Here is a 20,923-nt window from a genome sequence, read left to right as displayed (position 1 = left end):
CCAACGTCGAGGGCGCTCTGGCCACGAAAAGTTCCTGTCCAGTGTGATTCTCAATTCCTTGCTTGTTTTTTTTCTCCAGAGAACTTTTGGGGGGAGATATTAACTTTTTTTTTTTTTTTTTTTTTTCTTATGTGGAAGCTGCTCTAGGCAGTGGGGAGGAGGAGGAGAAAGTGAAATATGCTGGAGAAGAGCGAGCCCTCCTTGTTCTTCCAGAGTCCCATCCATTAAGCCATCACTTATGGAAGATTAAAGTTGTCGGACATGGTGACAGCTGAGAGGAGAGGAGGATTTCTTGCCAGGTGGAGAGTCTCCACCGTCTGTTGGGTGCATGTGTGCGCCCGCAGCGGCGCGGGGCGCGTGGTTCTCCGCGTGGAGTCTCACCTGGGACCCGAGTGAATGGCTCCCAGGGGCTGTGCGGGGCATCCGCCTCCGCCTTCTCCACAGGCCTGGGTCTGTCCTGGAAAGATGCTAGCAATGGGGGCGCTGGCAGGATTCTGGATCCTCTGCCTCCTCACTTACGGTTACCTGTCCTGGGGCCAGGGTTTAGAAGAGGAGGAAGAAGGGGCCTTACTAGCTCAAGCTGGAGACAGACTAGAGCCCAGCACAACTTCCACCTCCCAGCCCCATCTCATTTTCATCCTAGCGGATGATCAGGGATTTAGAGATGTGGGTTACCACGGATCTGAGATTAAAACGCCCACTCTTGACAAGCTCGCTGCCGAAGGAGTTAAACTGGAGAACTACTATGTCCAGCCTATTTGCACACCATCCAGGAGTCAGTTTATTACTGGAAAGTAAGTGTTCCTACTTCTTATATTTATTCTTTGGAGAAATCTTAAGCATTTAATTAAGATCCAGCTCCAAACTTAAGGGAGTAACAGAAAATATGGGGAACAACTGAATGAATGAAGAATGAATGAATGATATATGTTATTGGGGTACCGTGTTAAAATGGATACAATGTTAATGATCTTAATTTTCTAGTCACGAGTGTAGTCTAGTTTTCCTGTTTACAGAGTCAATTGTAAGTTTTTAAATGAGATGAGAATGTATAAATACCCACCAACCAGAGATTTCCAGAAATGGTCTCCTATTCCAAATCTATTCTACTTTTGAGCATGCTCAGATTTTGTTTCAGATGTCATACTAGAATTCACACTCACCATCACTGACAAGAAAGATCAAAATTTTATTTTACTCTTGGTGCATTTTTAAATCTAGAATTGAATTATCAGAGAAAATGAGCCAATGAAACAGATATAATGTAAAATATGACCAGTTTATGTACGACTCTGCTTTGGTCTTTGATGGGCCATTTTCTCTTATGAGACCCTGTAATGAAGGCCATATTTAATTACCAAAGCAATTCTCAAAAGGCAAGGAAATACAATGGTAAGTGCTCAAGAGGAGTCAAACTTCATCTGCAGTTTTCTGCTGCTCTTCACAGGTCTGGAATTTTCTGAGTAACCAACAGAAATCAGACTATTTGTATGCTTAAGTAAAGTGCTTTTCATATTGTTGCTGTTTTGCTAACTAGCTAAATCTTCTACTTAAAATGTTCACGCATTTTCATATTTTTACTCTATCCTATCAGAACATAGGCTACTGTAATTGATTTGGATGTACAAATTCAGCCTGTGGAACAAAGATAAACTAGGAAGGGCAGGGGTTAAGCTGGACAGAGGTAGAAGAAAAGCCTTAGCCATTTCAATCTATGTCTTGTGATTTCAGTTGCAGGACAGGGAACCCTTGCTTATGTGAAGTTGTTCTTGGAATTGGATCCTATAAAAGTAGCCAGTATCCATTGGAAAAATAAAGACTATTTTGTAAGAATCTCTGTCTTGCAGAGACTTTTGCTTACAGCATGATTTCCACTGCTTAGCAAACTGTCAGAACTTAACATCATTGCCAGAAAAGAAAAAAATTATTATCCTTCCCTCTCCTGAGAATGAGAAAAGTCTCACTGTACTTCAGAGTCATTTTAAAGGTTAATTGTGGCATCAGAAAATCAAGGGTATTTGATATTTATAAAGGAATAGATTATTGGCTGGAAAATAATAAGTCCATCTGGTGGCCTAGAGGTCAAGTTCTTCATGTTTAACCCCAAACACGCTTATATTTGGCTCATGAAATAAATGTCTCACAAAGCTTCACTGGACCTCTTCAAGTAACTTATAGAATTTAGATTTACACAGATAGCCAACAGTGGTTGAAAATATGTAACTGAACTATATGAATTTATTTTTCACAGTAAAGCGTATGTTCAAGACTTTTCACCAAACAAGAAAATTTGTTCTTAAACATTATCGTGCATTGAAACAATATGTAGGTTTTATCTTTTAACCATTATGTTTACTTAATAAAACGAAACAGGAACTAAGCTGAAAATATTTCCTAATTTTTTCTCTTTGGTGAAAGATTAACTTTTCTGTAATTTCAATGCAATCAAACATCTGATGAGATTTCTTTTCTCATTAAAAATTTTCATTCAGTGCAACAGGTTGTATAACTTTTATAGGCAAAAAGTACAAATAGCTACTGTGATTTGATTTAAATTTCTATTTGAATTAAACATTTGTATACCTTTTCACTTGCAATTTCTCCTTTTAGACAAATTAGTGGAACCTTCCTTTAAATGAGCACAGATGTAAGAAATAAAGCGGTTATGGAAGCCCAGTTCTGGACTCATTAACCCATTTATGCCTGAGGTTGCAATTTTTTGAATTTTTGCAATCAGACTCTGGTAATGATCTTGAGCAGTAGTATATAAATAAATCCCACATGCTTAGAATTCCAATAATGGAACACTAGGCATAAATGAGTTAATAATGCAGGTCCCAGAGAATATGGTCATTTGTTCTCTCTGTGAACACATGTCTATGCCTTGTGAATCTTCCAAAAAAAAAGGAAGCAATAAAAAAACTGAAACGAACTAAACTATTTTAAGGGAAATAAAATGGGTTATGAGAAGTGTGACATGATTCAAATATCTTCACATGACAGAGTTTACATAATTGAAGCTGAAGTTACTTTTGATACTGTTAACAAAACAGCCCTCCCTTTATATTTTTCTGGAGTCAAAAATTAAAAATCTATTTTCTTTTACTACACAAATCTATAACAAATTGCAGATTCCCTTAATAATTTACATCATATGAGTCTGGCAATATTGAATATCAGCCAGCCTGTCAATAAGCATTCATGTGTACAGACCCCTGCAATGGAGCTATGAAGAAGAAACAAGAAGTAAGCCCTAATCTCTGGATAGTAGTTCTCAAGCTGTAGTGTGCAAAAAGAATCAGTCCAAATGCTAGTTAAAATGCAGATTTCTGGGCCCTTCAGCTTTGGTTAGGTCCAGGGTTGGGTCTAGAAATCAATAGTGATTTAGTGAGCATGTCAGGTTATTATGATGATGACATTATCAAAAATAAATTAAGATTGTTAGTATTAAATGTTACCATCTGCTGAGCAGTCACTGTGTTAATGAATTTTATGTGCATTGTCTCATTTAATCCTTCTAACAACTTTAGATAGTTGCTATTGTTATGCCCATTTTATATTGATGTAGCAACAGATTCCAAGAGGGGTAGTAATGTAGGGATTCTATGCACTGGGCTTTGAGAAACAGCATTCTAGGTGTTCACAGTTGTCCTGATGAGATAAAAGGTTGATTGGGAAAGTGACTGCCTGTGTTTGATTTATTTCAAAGTAATTTACTCACTTTTGTTTTTACAGTTTTGCAAATAAAGATATGGATTAAAAAGATCTTTCTTTTCTTAAAAGAGAATATAGTGAAGGCTTCATAAAGATAATTATAAGTTTTGCAAAACCTAGACTTGTTTTATGCAGACCTTAGAGAAGGAAAGGTTGACAATCTGAATTGAATTCATATCTTTGATAGTAATTTTGTGTTTTTACTATTTTGTTACTCATTTATCCCACTTGAAATACCATGATGATCACTGTTAACAAATGCAAAGGTGACTCAAATAATGTTTATTTCTAATAGGATATTTGATAAATTCGCTGTGCTTAAAACAACCCCCTACCCAACTGGTACCCCTCACCATGGATAATCACTTTCCCAATTTCTCACACCTTAAATTAATTTTGCCTAGTTTTGAACTTTATACAAATTGAGTTACAGAGAGGATACTCTTCTATGTCTGGTTTCTTTTAGCATTATGTTTGTAAAATTTTTCAATGTTGTTTCCTGTATATATAATTTATTTGCTATCATTGAATAGTATTCCTTTGCATAAGCATATTACAATTTATTTACCCATTCTACTGTTAATAGACATTTGGGTTGTTTCCATAGTTGGGTTATTATAAACAGTGCTACCATAAAAATACTTGTGTATGTTTCTTTGTGAACATAGGTATGCATTTCTTTTAGATATCTATCAAGAAGTGGAAATCCTGGGTTAAAGGGATGTGTATATTCAGTTTTGGTAGATTCTGCTCAAGTTTCCCAAAGTGATTCTACCAGTTTATACTCTCACCAGTAATTGTATAGAAAGTTCTACTTGCTTCATATCTTTGTCAACATTTATTATTATCTTTTTTCATTTTAGCCACTCTGGTCATTATTCACTGCTACATCATTATGGTTTAAATTTGCATTTTCCTGACAATTAATAAAGTTGAGCATCTTTTCACATTTTTATGAATCAATTTTATATCCCCTTTAAAGAAGTATTTATTCAAATATTTTGCCTATTTTCTCTTTAGATGATTGTTTCTGCCTTATTAATTTGTGGTAGTTATTTATATATTCTATTCCTTTGTTAGAGATTTGTATTGCAAGTCTCTTTGCCCATGCTGTGGCTTGCTTCTTCATTCTCCTCAACAGTGTTTTGGTTTTTTAGTGTATTTTTTTAGTGGTTGTGGTGTGTTTGGTTTCTTTAGTTGTTTTTCTTTTTCTTTTTTTTAATTAACAGGAGGTTTTAATTTTCTTGTAATCCATGTTATAATCTTTTTCTTTTTATGTCCTATTGAAGATATTCTCTCTACCCCAAGATCATGACCATGGTCTTTTATCCCTAAGAGTTTTATTGTTTTGTTTTTATATTTAGATTACGATTCATCTGAAATTAGTTTTTAGTATGGTGTAAATGAGAGTTCAAGATTAGTTTTTCCATGTTTATACCCATTTGACCTACACTGTTTATTAAAAAGACCATACCGTCTCCATTACACTGCAGCATCACTTTTTCATAAGTCAGATGAATGCACATGTTTGGTCTGTTTCTGCACTTTTCCATTCCAATTCTCATTGTTTTCACTGTTTAGCTATTTGTTGTGTCAATGGTATGTTCTCTTAACTACTATAGCTTTCTAATAAATTTTAATATCTTGAATGTAAATCCTCCTGCCTGTTCTTCAAAATTGCCTTGGCTATTTTTTACCAGTTCATTAATTTTCCTAGGAAAGAAGAGAGAGTATAGATGTACAGATGCAAATAGCTTGGAAGATTTGGTTTTGGGACTCTGAAGTAGTTCTCTTCTGAATTATCCTACTTTCTAAGTAAAATAATAAATGAGGTAATTAGCTGAGAATGAAGATCTGAAGGTTTAACGAGTGACAGAGAGAGATACAAAATATCTGCTAGGAGAGTGAATTGGGTAAAGAAATGCAGTAAAAATACTGGGCTGTAATGAGAGCCCACTTGAGATTTGTGGTCATAAATTTTAACAGACATCAGGCATTTTTTTTTGTTTTTCTCCCACCCTTCTTGGTGCTTGTGTGCAGAAGTACAGTTGAAGAGGTGGAATTAACTAGTTTTTGAGATTTGCCAAATAAATAGCATGGTGGATCGTGGACTCTTTGCAAAGAAAGGGGGAATACTATAGGGGCTTATGTTCTCTTAAAAAGTGCTGGGGTCAATAAATTAACTGTCTGTATGTCGTTGAAATGAGAACACTACAGTAAACTTACAAAGTTGAAAACATAGATAATAGTAATTGAGAAAGTATATGCATGGGATCAAAATTTAGTTATGTAGTACAGGTTTTGAAAATTACAGGGTAATGAGTGCTAAGGTTGGATGGGGGAAAACATCTTTGGAAGTAAGGAAGGCAAAGTATTTGAAGTACAGAGTGTTGAATAATCACTCCCATGGATATCCATTGAGAAATCACTGAGAACAAAAAGAGAAATAGTAGCAAAGAGGACAGCGAGCCAGTGCTGGGATCATCTATGAATGAGTGCCAGTGAGAAACTAAGATGGCATGCATACCTGCTCCAGGTTCTGTGAATATTGGGATGTGAGTAAAAACCCAGCCCCAACTTGAAAATATGGCAGGGACAGCCAGCAATTAATTACAGCAAAAAGGTACAGGAGCTGTCCAGGGAAGAGATGAAGTTAAAGAGGATTTTGCTTTGAGACCAGACTGCACAACATAGTGAGACCCTGTCTCTAAAAATTAAAAATAATTAGCTATGTGTGGTGGCATGCACCTGTAGTCCCAGCTACTAGGGAGGCTGAGGTGGGAGGATCCCTTGGGCACAGGAATTTGAGGCTGCAAAGAGCTATGATTGGGCCACTGCACTCTAGCCTGGGTAACAGAGCAAGACCCCATCTCTTAGAAAACAGAAGTTTTAAGGAGGATTTTGCTAAGTAACAGTGGGGATATTGGAAAGTGTTAGGGAGTTGGGATGGGGAAAGGATTGAGTGAGAGTACAGGAGGGACATATACATATAGATATTAGAATCTGAATGAAAGCAAATATATTGGAAAGTTTGGAGTTTTGGTAAAGACTTAAATAAACGGGGATGAAAAGCATGGTGGGATTTTTTTTTTCCAGATAATCTCTTAGAAAGTGGTAAGTTTCTGGTTTTAATTATAGCCTCTTTCTGGAGATTGACTCAGCTGGGCCTTGCCAGCTATAGCCACACTGTATAGGCAGCCACTCAGTTGGGAGCTCTGGTTGCCTAGTTTGGTCTAGGAAGATAGGGTCCAGATAGGCCTCCTCTGTGGATGGCAGTGGCCTGTCAAGGGGGGGGAACGTGTCTTCTAGTTTACAAAATATTGCTTTTAGATATTAAATTTTCAAGTTAGAATTGTCCTAGTGTAGGAAACCCTGAAAAAGTAACTGAATTCTTTCAGCCACTCTGATAGGAGAAAGAGTCAAGTAAGCTTAGGGGAATAGAGTTTGATTATTTCATTTCATAGGCATGTGTGTACACACACACTCATTTCCCATCAGCTTATTGTAAACATCACAGTCACGCATGCTTCCTCTTCCATCCACTTCTTTTATTCAAGGCGTAGTTTTATTTTATTTTATTTTATTTTATTTTATTTTATTTTATTTTATTTTTTTTGAGACGGAGTCTTGCTCTGTAGCCCGGGCTGGAGTGCAGTGGCGGGATCTCAGCTCACTGCAAGCTCCGCCTCCCGGGTTTAGGCCATTCTCCTGCCTCAGCCTCCGGAGTAGCTGGGACTACAGGCGCCTGCCACCTCGCCCGGCTAGTTTTTTGTATTTTTAGTAGAGACGGGGTTTCACGGTGTTAGCCAGGATGGTCTCGATCTCCTGACCTCGTGATCCGCCCGTCTCGGCCTCCCAAAGTGCTGGGATTACAGGCTTGAGCCACCGCGCCCGGCCTCAAGGCGTAGTTTTAAGCAGCATGTTACACCCAGACAATACTCAATAAATATCAATTATATTGGTTATATGAGTTCAGTCATTACTTTCATAAATATTTAGTTGATACTTAAACATTTAGAAAAATTTACATGTTTACTGTTAGAAGTTCAGGAAAAACAAGAGTTTCCTTCAAGCCTTACTTTGACTCTGTAAAATGAATATAACAAATGGAGAGGGTGGCTTTGACACCTCACACATCCATTTTAAAAAGAATGGCTCAATAGTCAAACCATTTGACAAAGAGCTGCCAATTCCTATTTGACCATATGGGTTTTCGGATACTAGAATTGTGGTCAAGTAAACTATTGGCACACTCTTAAGCTCAAAGTCCATAATTTTCAAGAGTCTTTTTAAAAAGCCATTGAAGTGAATCCCTGTTCGGTAATTCTGTTGAGTTTTCTAAATAGCTGTACTTAAAGGTGGACATTATCCAGTTGCAGAAGGCTGACAATATCTTGTGTCATGCAAATGACCTGTCTTAGAAATCAAAGATAAGAGGACCAAAAGACCTAGAGCCCCTATTTTGAATATGAGCTCAGTATAAAAGTCTTTTTATTTCAAAGTTTGGTTTCATTCAGTTTTTTCCTATGGCAATATTCTAAAATTAATTTTGATTTCTTCTTTTCCTGTAAGTACTTTACCTTGATGTAATTAGAGTTTGTTTCAGTGTTCTTTTATAATTCTAGATATATTCCCAGTAGTGTTACCTCATTGAGGCATTTTTTCCATGCCTTACTGTAAAAAAAATAATAATAATAATGAAAGACTTTCTGCTTCTCATCTTTTAATCTCTCTTCTATTTTATTTATTTATTTATTTATTTATTTATTTATTTATTTATTTTTAGTGTTTTTTGAGATAGGGTCCTGCTGTGTCACCTAGGCTGGAGTGCAGTGTCATAATCATGGCTCACTGCAGCCTCAACCTCCCAGGCTCAAGTCATCCTCCTGCTTCAGCCTCCCAAGTACCTGGAGGACTACAGGTGTGCACCATCATGCCTGGCTAATTTTTGCATTTTTTGTAGAGACAGGGTTTCACCATGTTGCCCAAGCTGGTCTCTAACTCCTGGGCTTAAGTGATCCACCCACCTTGCCCTCCCAAAGTGCTGGAACTACAGGAATGAGTCACCTTGCCCAGCCCCTGTCTCCTCTAATTTACCCAACACATTTGATTTACTAAAACTGACTCTCATGACATCACCATCCTCAGCAAACACGCTCCCTGTTCCCCCACTGACTCCAAAGAATAGGAAAATAAATAATTTTATACCGAAGGCCTTCTTGTGCCATTTGTTTTTCAGACATCCTGTTATTTGATCTTCACATTCACACTGAAGGTAAAAATTTTTTATTTGAAAAATATTTCTCAAATATTTTACAAATGTCCACATTTTATGGATGGCATATGAACATTTTAGAGAAATTACATAAATTGATCATGGTCACACAGTTTCTTAAGCAGCAGAGCTATTTGAACCTTAACTTGTGTGACTTTATTATTTTTCATCACCCCATTCTGCCTCCTATGAAAATTATGAACACCTCAGTCCAGTTATTAAACAATATTTTTAGCCTTATCTTTCTCCTTCTACCTTCAAACTCCACACCAGAGAAATGGATGATTCACAGTTTCTCAAGAACATCTCGATTTCCTCTCTTCTTCGGCTCATTCTGTTTTCACTCCTTGGAATTTACACCCTATCTCTCTTTGCCCAAATCCCAACCACTCATTAGGACTCACCTAAAATACCACTTTGCTTATACAGCTTTCCATGATTCCTTAGCCAGAAATCATTTATTTCAATGATGAGCTTTCGTATTCCTTTCTGTAACTGTCTCATTAGGCATGATTTTCCACTCCTTCACAGCTATTACTGAACCTCTTATTTCCCTTGCTGGTCCCCTAAGCAACAAAGCTGATTTATAATCTCCATAAATCTCACAGCACCCAATACAGTGTTTTGTACTAATAGGCACTAAGTAAATGTGTGAAGAATGAATGAATGAATGAATGAATGAATGAATGAATGAATGAATAGATGAATAAATGATTATTTATTTACCCCTGGCAGTCAATATGATCAAGAAGAAGTAGCATATAATTTATATTAAGGAAATCTGAGTTATGGTACAGTGCTGATTCAACAAATTACTGACTTTGACCTTGAATACATTTTTTGATATTTCTGAGATGCATTGTTTTCATCTATAGAATCATAGCAATGATATTATTTACTTACCAATCTTAAAAGTTATTCCACTCATCAACTGACATAACATATGTGAAGGTACTTAGAGAATTTTACATATTATGTAATTTTAAAGTAAGCATTCTTTTAAATTTAGAGTTATGTCTCCATAATTGTAATCATATACAAACCTTACAAGAAGTGGCTTTTATTCTTTTTTAAAGCTTTCTGTAAGTATAGTCATAGCTCTCATCCAACTTTAATCTGTTGATTTAAAAAAGGGTTAAAATTAAACCCCATATGTTTTAATTTTAATATGTTTTATCTGGCATGGTATTCTGCATGATATTGTTGGTTCTGAGATGTCCAAAAAAGGTGACTGGGGTGTATTTTTTAAGGTCTCTGCACTTGCAAACTGTTTTAGTTGTTGGTTGTCATGCTTGGCAGAATCTACTGGAACCCTGCTAAGCCTGTGACAAGTGAGAGCAAATGTATATTTAAACAGTGATGTCAAAAGTATAACACTAAATGAGGCATTGAAAATAGGGTAATGGAAAGGCCAGTAATTAATTACTTCAAATTCCTTCAATGAAAAATGTCAAAACATGTTATTGAATATTATTAATATATCTTGTCCAGCTTTGAACTCCAGTTCACCCTGGGACTACTAGTCAGAAGGTACACAATGGTTTTGAATTAATATATTGTTTTAGTTTTCATAGGGATTGAAACATCTGTGCTTTATGATCACTGTTTCAATAACCTCCTAAATTATTATATTGCTTACAGCATCTGAATCCACCTCTACAATAAGACCTAAGTAAAATTCCTACAATAGTCGAAATCATGACACTTCCCCGCTTAAAATTTTTAGAAGTTTCCACTACTTGGAGACTAAAGCATAATTTCTAAGCATTCCATATAAGGGCCTTCAAAATCTGGCCTCTGCTAAGGTTCTGCTGCAATCTCCCAACAATTTTCCATTTATACCTTCTTTGGATTATCAGTGCCAGAGTACTTGTACTTTCCCACGAGGGCTGCATCCTCATACCACCCTGTTTCCTTCTAAGCAGGACTTCCTTTGGTAGAACGTTCTTCATTCACCTCTGGGAAAACATCATTGCATCTTTCTAGACCCTCTACCACCCTCATCTCCTCACCAATGCTTTTCTGATCATTTTCTCACCCCACCTCAGGCAGAGTCAAGTGCATTCTGCTCTGTTCCTATAGTCTTTTCTGCATTCCTCTGTTTCAGTTTTTATACTTAGTTACCTCTTTCCTCTTAATCCCTAAGTGTACAAGAATACACTAAATTATAAACTTCACATAGTCTAATTAAAAAAACACATAAATATTATATGTATATACAAATCTCTCTCACATATATGTATATATGTGTGTGTATATATACATATATGTATATATATGTATACATGTGTGTGTATATATACATATATCACAGTGATTAAAAGCAAAGAACTTATGTGACATCATCCATATAACTTCAACTAGCTATCCTTCAGTTTTTTCATGGGAAAATGGGGATGATCATTATAGTACCTCATGGGGTTTATTATGAGGATTAAGTAGAATTGTGTACCTAAAGCATTTAGAACAGAGCCTGCCACATAGAAACCCATATAACTTGATAATCTTGGTTACCTCCAGGCTGGGAAACTTTAAGTTAACCCATAAATAGTTAATCAATGTTTGCTGATAAGCAGACTCTCAATAAACATTTATGCAATAATTAAACCAAGTGAAAAGCTCTGAATGAGAAAATATTCAAAAACTATGTTAAGTGTTTTATGACTGACATTGAATATGTCAGAATAACATTTTATATTCATTCTGAATTTTAGGAGCTTTCATATTTTTCATCTGTTAGTACAATAGCTTAAAATCTAAGGGAACGTTTTCATTTAAAAATTGTTAACATCATATTACCATTGCTCATCAATTGAGATATGATGCCATATTTGATAGAGTTGGATGAACATAGATATTCAGATTGGTAGCAAACTTTAGTAATTGTTCAAGCATAATTTTAAGTTATATCATATTCAGAGAGAGCAGTTATTTTAAGTGGAAGTTATCTGAGAAGCAGGAGGCATAGGATTGGATACCTATGTCTAACCCCAGCTCCACACTTCAAGTGAAACCTTAGGTTACTTAAAGCCTGTAGATCTCCTCATCAAATGAGAGTAGTAGGAACTTAACAGACCATTCATTCTGGTATATTTATCTTATTAAATAAGACCATAAGGGAGAAAATACATAGAGCATTACCTGGCATATAATAAATGCTTGATACATTCTAAGTTTTAGATTTAACTGAACTTTCAGGGAACTTATTTTGAATAGAAAGGGAAAAGTATTTTCAAAGTCTCAACTACTCTAATAAATTTTGTTCCAAATGGGCATATGTAGAATCCATATCAGAAATGACAGCATACTTACAAACCTTTTAGGTTTACCTTATGTAAGCTTTACACACTTTTTCTTGGGTGTAATAAGATGTGGCAGCCAACAAAGAGTGATAGAATTTTTAGAGTTCAAAGAGATGTTGAATATTATTTTTCCCAAAACCTTCATTTTATAACAATGAATTCTCTCTCCACTGACTGAATATAATCAATAATAAAATTTCTCTATCCTATCACCAACACCAAATCTACCAACGAACTGGGCCTCTTAGGGAGACATGCCAGAAAATAATCACTAGGTCATTGTCCCCTTCCTGAGGAGATACCATGATATGCTTTTCTTAAAACTTGGTTATTCTCAAGCTTAGTAGAGAGGGTAAGGACCAGCCATAGATGAGAAAGAGGATGTGGCAACTGACTGGACCCTGTCAGAGTGCTGAATTGTTCCATGCACAAAGCCTAGATGGGCTTGATAGGCATGGTTTGGCAACATTCAGTGCCCAAGAAGGTCCAGCCAGCAGTTGGACACAGCAGCAAAAATTTGGGTGGCAACCAACCCTTGATTAAATTAAATTCATAACCACAAATCTAAAATAGGCACTAAAATATGCCAGCAGTTTTTTTACCTTCTTATTTTATGTGTCCCATTCTTCAGAACTACTATTTCCAAATTTCTCATCTCCTCAAACTGCTAATATCCTTTCATCAGCTCATTGCCTTACTTCAAAATTCCATTGAGAATTAGAAGCAATAATAAATTTGCCCTTTCATTACCAACACCAAGTTTACCAACTTACCAGCATTGACAGCGTATGTGCAGCCTTCCTCTTCAAGTAGGCATTAAGGTACATGCATCAGTCAAAGACCCATGCCTCCCCAAGCCACTTTTTTCCTCCTGAAGGACTTAGTTTTTACAATTTTACATTCTTTCTTTGTCATTTTCTATCTCTAGTAAAGCACTTCTACCATCACATAAATTAGTTTAAGTTCCTTCTATCTAAAAATAAACTAAAACAAAGTGCACAATTTACTTGATTCAATTTTTCTGCACTTTTACCTAGCAAAAATTCATGAATTATATATATACTAACTCCATTTCAATTATTAACCTATAATATATTAATACATACTGTAAATTTGATAGCATACCTGTATTATAATATTAATTCATCTCTACTATAATCTATACTATAATTGAAAATTTTAAAATAAATTTATAATGTATTAGAAATTTATTTAAAACATTATCCCTAATCTTCAATCTGAAACCAAAGAATTTTTACATTGTTGTATCAGATTTTTAAAAATTACCTTTGGGGTTGAACATTATGAGGTTAAAGACTGTTATATCCTTTGAACACACCAGGTTCTTGCACAGGATAAGGTCATAACGAATGTATGTGAACGGAGTGATTTGGACTCAAATTAAAATTTAATTTGGTTTAGATATTTTTAAAATAATTTTGAAAATTATTTTGAAGATTATTTTGAAAATAATCTCCAATAATAATCAAATAAACTCAAACATTTGAAATCAATTTTTTACTTTGTTCCTAGTTTGGCTATCTTTGTAACTCTGTAGTTTAGTCGTACATTTTTCCTAACTAAAAGATTTAGTTGAGCATAAAATCTTGTTAATAGCAATTTAACATTTATTTGGCATGTATGTGCTAAGAAATATACCTTATGTACATTACCCTCTAATATATATTCTTAGTACATCTATCTCTAAAAAATATATTTATCTCTCTATATATGTGTATATCTATATCTGTATCTCTTTTATATATTCTCCAAGTCTCATAACTCTAGAGTAATTATTATTATCCACATTTCACACTTGAAGAAATCAAGCTCAGAGAAGTAAGGTATCTTGACCAAGGTCCCATGTAAGTAATGAAGCTAGGATTCCAACTACAACACTATGATTTTTCCATGACATTATTCAGATGGCTGACAGGATGGGTTTGTTATCCCTGCACAGCTTTCTTTAGAGCAGAAAACAATAAATATCTTTCATTATTAAAGTAAAGCAACAGCAGGCTAAGTAGATACAATTATTCTAAAAACCAGAAACTCTTATTCAAAATTATTTCCCATACTGTTTTGGGAAGTTGCAAGAAGTTCTTGTTTTTTATTTGTTTCATGTATAAATTAATGATGTCAATATTACCTTTCAGAATTTCTAAGAATACTTAACCTATTAATCAAACTATGCTTTCTATTATTGAGAGATGAAATGAAGAACTTAAATATTTGATAACTGTAGATGCCACAAGACATAATATAATTCCAGTTCTATTTTTGTTACTGTGTTTTGAAGTAATGCCTAGTTCCTATACAATATTTTGTTTAAATTTGACTGTGAAAAGTTTTTATAATATTTTCCACATGTATTGTTGATCCTAACAACCTCTCAAATATTAACAATTAGATATTTAGGACTGTAAGATGTATATAATAGAGCAATGTATAAGAATTACTCCAAGAACTTGTTCAAACTGTATGCGTATGCCTCTGGTCCTACCCTAATATTTCAGAAGGGCTAGGGTGGGGGTATTGGTTCTGCATTTCCAATAAGCTCCCTGGTGAAGGTGAAGTTGCTGGTCTGGGAACCGTACTGAATAACACTGTGGTAGAGTTTTGATTTTTAATGCTCCATGGTGATTTATTGCCACCTTTGTCTCTTTTTTTTTTCTCCCCACCATTTATTTAACACTTGCTATATGCATATGACTACTTAATTTAAGTACTGTCTTAGAATCAAGTCAATTAACTTATGTTTTTCCTCCTAAAGTCTGCAATTGAAAGCTTGTTTAAAGTCTCATAGAGTTGACTCTTGGAAGAAACATCCCTATTAATGTGTGTCTGTTCTCCCATAAAATAAGTGATATATTCTTATTTTAGGCTTAGTAATTGGTTCAAGATCAAAAAGCAACTGATAACTGAATAATGAGTTTCTGAGAGCTGAATCATGGAAGTAAAGGTACTAGGATATGTAAACCTTTTGGAGTATAGTTCTTTTTTATGTGCCCCTTTCCTACCACAGTGTGAACTTGAAGAAAACAAATGCTTATTTCAGTGTGTTGTTTAAATCAGGAAGCTATGAATTTTATCTTGTTTTCATCAGTTTCAGAGTATGTGCATATACCGTATATCATAATTTTCTAAAGCGTTATAGCTATCTTAGCTAGGGAATTCACTGTCATTATCTCTAAAAGAAAATTGGGTCAATTGGATCAATAGTCTGAGATTTGCTACAATTAAAATAATTCAGTGGTTCGTTTCCAAGAATAGAGCTTTTTAGATCCGTTTTCTTTTCCACTGTGTCTCTGAATGATTCCAGATGTCAAAATAATAAAACAAAAAACATAAGTAATTTAAAATAGTGTTTCAAGATCTATGTTAATACACTGGATTATGTCGTTTAATCCTCACCTCAAACCTATGATGTAGCTGAGCATGATTATTTCTTAATTACATAAAGGAAACTCCCAAGGTTAAATGTATACCTTTAGAAATTCTGAAAGGAAGAAAACTACTCATCGACTAATTTGTAACCCTTGTGACACTCCATTACCAGCTAATGGTTCATTAAGTAATGGCCTTTGATTTAAGTGGTATCGTTTTTATTTCCCTGAAATTCATCCATCATTCATTCATCCATTCATTCAACACTGAGAACCTACTCTTTGCCAGGTGCTGTTCTAGACACTCAGTGATTATGGTTTGGCTTTGTTCCTACCCAAATCTCATCTTGAATTGTAGTTCTCATAATCCCTAAATGTCCTGGGAGGGACCCCGCAGGAGGTAATTGAATCACGGTGGTGTTAACCCCATCCTGCTGTTCTCATGATAGTGAGTGAGTTCTCACAAGATCTGACGGTTTTATAAAGGACTTTTCCCCCTTTTGCTTGGCACTTCTCCTTCCTGCCATCATGTGAAGAAGGACATGTTTGCTTCCCCTTTCCCCATGATTGTAAGTTTCCTGAGGCCTCCCCATCCAGGTGGAACTGTGAGTCAATTAAACCTCTTTCCTTTATAAATTACCCAGTCTTAGACAGTCCTTTATAGCAACATGAGGATGGACTAATACACTGGGAACCATATAAGTTGACAAACCTATAAAAATCCCTGTTTTCATGTTGTTCATATTCTAGTGCAAGAAGACACAAATAAGAAAACTATATAGTATGCTAGAGGGTGACAGCCTCTAAGAAAGAAGATAAGGCAGGAAAGAGGATTGGGAGTCACAGAAATTGAGAGGAGAATATTACAAAGGTCACAGAAGGCCTTGATAAGAAGGGAGGCAAGGAAGGGGTCATTGTATGTAGCTTTTCCAGGCAGAAAGTAGAGTGAATGCATAAGTGTTACAACAGGAACCCCCTTGGTATGTTCAACTACCATTACAGGACAGCCCCACTAAGCTAGTTCAGAGACAGACCAGGAGAGAGTAAGGGGAAATGAGTTCAAAGCAGTTAAAGAACCCTGATCCTATAGTGTAATGTAGGCCCAGGCAGGGGCACTGACTTTCACTCGACTAAAGTGGGAGCCATTGGGAGGCTTGGAGCAGAAGGGGAACCTGATCTAACTTCGTTTTCAACAGAACTGCTTTAGTGGCTGTGTTGAGGATAGATCATGCAGGTTGGATGGAGAGCAGGTGGATCTGTTAAAGAGACCATAGCATAAACCTGTGTGACAGATAGTGGGATGGAGGGAAAGGTCATAGAAAGTGATGGATCCTGAGTATATTCTGCAGACAGAGCAGACAAGATTTTTTGATGAACTACAAATGCAACAGGAAGAAAAGGAGGAGTCAAGGACAAATTCAAGTTTATTCATTCAACTATTAGCAAAAGGAAAAAAAAAAGGTGTTTGCTCAAGCAGGCATGTATCACAAGTTACAGGAATCTCTTTGAGAATTACATTTCACATTTCAAAGCCTAACAATAAGTAATAGTCTTTGTTTCTCCCTTCTCTTTCTGACTCCCTTAGGTTTTATATTTTGAAGGATTGCAGTTATAGATTTTTTTTTTTTTCATTTATCATAGTAAGTGGTATCAGACGGTCTGCATCTGAGTTCTGGCTCAGCCACTTACTAACATTTCAAAAGAAAGAAAAAGCAGCACAGGTGAATGTGGGGGAAGGGTGCTGCATTAGGGCAAGCATGCTTGTCTGGCCTTACCTCTGTCCCAGAGTAGAATGAACTGGGTGAATTCACCATTCTCCCTTACTTCATTACTTTGGACTTGTAGCCAAAACTCTGCACATTATTAGTGCATCCATATGGTCAGATGGTTGGTGATAAAAAGAAATCAACACAAAGAGCCAATGTATGAACTCAACTTCCCTCTCTATTTTCATCAAAATGAAAATGTTCCTACTCCAGACTATTGATTGCATCAAATATCAAGTGTTTACACACACACACACACACAGAGAGAAAGAGAAAGAGAGAGAGAAACACAGCCACACATACATGTTTTTCCCTTTCTCTTGGATTAATGTCAAGACAAAAGAGTCTGAGCAGCAGTTGGTGGTCCTGCACTTACATTTTTAGAATTATAATTTTTAAGGATTTACATCTGGCAAGATTTTTGTTAAAATTTAAAGTCCACCTATTTTGCTTCTTATTTTAAACTGGCTAAAAATAGGTCATTTACTTTAATTTATAGAACATAGTCATTTATTACAACTTTTCCACATTGGTGATCTCTTCTTTTTGTTCTCCAAAAGCAAAGTACTCACTAAACAGTTTATGGGCCAGCCTGAATAAGTTGTATTACTGCTGGCTTTTGCTGCAGTTTTCTGGGCCAAAGAGTTAACAGCTGTGCAGACACTGAGAAAGATTTCATTGAGAGGAATGTTTGTTTTAATGCATTCACCTTAGTTACCACACATAGTATTGAAATCAAAACGTCCAACCTCCATCTGATGTAACATGTTAGCCCAAACATCCCCTTTCTTAGATTTTAAGAACAAGCACTACAGAACATATCCTGCAAAAGAACATTTGTGCTTGTTTATTTTTTAAAGAATGCAGAGTCTAGTAATCTTTTACAAGTTCAAATCCCTCCTCTAAGTCCCTTTATTTTAAATCTTAAAGTGTAAAACTTTAGGCAAGCCAGGTTGTGTTATCGGGTAAGTGCTATTTCACTTCCCACCTGCTGGATGTCTCCTCCAGGTGTGATCAGAGTGTGCATGTCACATCTCCATGGTGTCTGCTCAGGATCTGCACTGTAGTCTGTCTCTCCCGTTCCTTATTTTTCACCTAGAGGAGCTGCCCATTTCACATTACCTGTGTTTGCCATAGGTAAATTGGTGTATTTCCTTGTTGGACTTGCAACTTATTCTATAATTTTTCAGACATTTTTCACTGTGGCACTATTCAGTCAAATGAATTTCTTGATGGAAAAGAAGCCCAGCATATAAAACAAAAGAAAGTAGAGCTGCTAGTGCAGGTTCCAGCCTCAACCCCTTCGTTCTAAGGCAGGCTCGGGACACTTCTGCCAATCTCCAGGGCTCCTGGGTCATTGTTTGAAATACACTGGTCTATTCAATCTACTCTGAGGGAATTTTCTTAACATATCAAGAAAATAAGTTACTGACGTAATGTTACAAATAAGCAATATGTTAATAAGGCAATCATTCTCAAGAAGTACCAACATCAAGTTATAAAATGTAAAAATAATGACTCAGCAGCAGCAACAATAAAAAGCTACAGATCTATTAAACACATCTTTTATAAGAAAATTATTTGATTCTTTCTTTTCTACAAACTGTGGCTGTCATTCTGATGAATACACCAGAATCAATTATAGCTACTAAAGTTGAGGCAGTTCACTAATAATCCTGCGGCATTATAACACTACCATGGAGGTGAGCATGAAATACTTTAACATCCAAACCATGATACTGGAGGTACACAGAAAATAATTATAAAACAGCAATGTTTGTAAAGTAGAGAAGCTTTTCCAGATGATCTTGAACTCTCAAAATTTTCACTTGTCATCAAATTCAATAGACCCGTAGTGAGAAAAGCATATAAGGAAACTATTGTTCAATAACTAAGTTGTAGTTAGGCATACCAGAACAGGTGTAGGGAACCACACATAGAATTTATTCTCCATCAATGTGTATTTTGTAAAACACCCACTACAACTCATTGTCAATGCCTCATTTTCTTATCATTTTATCATTGCCTAATTGTTATTTTATCAATATCTCATTATTATTTCTCTAACTCTAAAACAGGGAAACCAGTAGGAAGCTGCCTGGATGAGAAACAAAATACTTAAAAAAAACATAATGATAACACTAAGAATGGAAAGAGAACAATAATTCAAGAGAGAAGCAATGATAGAAGGTACATTACTTAATGCCCCAATGAACATAGGCTTGAAGACAAGAGAAACTAGAAGACTTTCAGGGGAAAAAAAAAAAAAATCTATTTGGGTGGCCGATAGATCACAGTAAAATTAACTAAAATACGAGGTGGGTAATATTCTAACTTCTAGCTGTGCCATTTGGTTCCATACTTTCATTCCATTTTTCAGAAACCAAATTCCATTTGATAATATGCAACTATGTAAACACATTCTTATGAAACAGTTAATCTCATGTTGATTATAGTTGCCAAATGTTCAAGAAAAAAACATGTTTAATATACATAAAGTAAAACATACTGACTGTCTATGAAACTTGTATTTTAGTGCTACACATGATCATTGCAATCTCTGTAAATAAAAAATGATAGAACAGAGGTTATCCTAATCAATGTTACAAATTCAGAAAAGATAAGACATGAAAACAGGGAAGTGCTGGTTCTCTCTTACCCAGTCTCTCATAACAGTTAAAAATTCTTTCTTGAGGCTGTGAAATTGTTCACAGGTTTATATATGTCCCTAAAGTTCAAACAGTGAAGTGTCTCCAGAGCTTTATTACTCTGACTCATGTTTGGCCAGATGACTCATTATTAGGGAATTGGTTTACTAAGTCAGCTCTAGTGTGTGCATTTGAAACATTAAACAGAAAATTTTTGAAAGGAAATGTCATGCATATTTAGAGGCAGAGCTGTTAACGGGACAGAACACTGAACTGAGGGCAAACAGAAATTATCCCCCCCCAGTATGCTGTTGGCTTTTGAGGTTTATGTTCTGTGTGAGCCATTCAGAAAAATGTCTACCGCAACATGAAACAGATTACTTAATTTCACATTTGCCTGAAAAGAAATGTTCTCTTCAGACAGCTCTAGTTATTATTTAAATTTTATCATGCTTTTAAATTGCTATTTTAAGAAGAAAGTCATCATTTCTATCTTACCACCCCCATCCCGCTCCTAAAACACAAATGGTTTGATTCTGGAGAGCTTATTAGAAGGATTGGTAGAGTAGAAATGGCAAGAGTGGGTGTAGCCTGTGTGCGGGGTTTAACCTTGCAACAAAGGAGAGAGAAATGTTGTGGCAATTTAAAAACTGGCAGGTTCAAAGAGAGGATATTTTCAAGATAGAGAGAGACATATGCTTGAAGGTAAAGGCTGAGGATAAAATGTAGGGAAATTAGTGGAAAGTAGAAGATTAAAGAAATAGGAGAGGTAAATTTATACCACAATCACTCTCTTCTCAGCCTATTTGAAATTTTATATTGAAATATTGAA

General features: G+C 35.6%; 1 protein-coding gene across 4 annotated transcripts in view; it reads left to right on the top strand.

Moving 5' to 3' along the window:
• The window catches only part of ARSJ (arylsulfatase family member J), a 77,261-nt gene that overhangs the window by 676 nt on the left and 55,662 nt on the right, over positions 1-20,923 (top strand). For 2 of the 4 annotated variants that reach the window (XM_001096903.5, XM_015139124.3), the window contains exon 2: positions 139-794. In XM_001096903.5, the coding sequence (XP_001096903.1) occupies positions 397-794 (398 nt within the window). In that variant the 5' untranslated portion in view covers positions 139-396. Of the gene's footprint in view, positions 1-98; positions 795-20,923 lie in introns of those variants that run through there. The other 2 variants (XM_078002216.1, XM_078002215.1) reach the window with 2 other exon arrangements.

This window comes from Macaca mulatta, chromosome 5 (genome assembly GCF_049350105.2).
Source record: "Macaca mulatta isolate MMU2019108-1 chromosome 5, T2T-MMU8v2.0, whole genome shotgun sequence".
Taxonomy (NCBI): domain Eukaryota; kingdom Metazoa; phylum Chordata; class Mammalia; order Primates; family Cercopithecidae; genus Macaca; species Macaca mulatta.
This window is presented reverse-complemented; position numbering and strand designations above follow the sequence as displayed.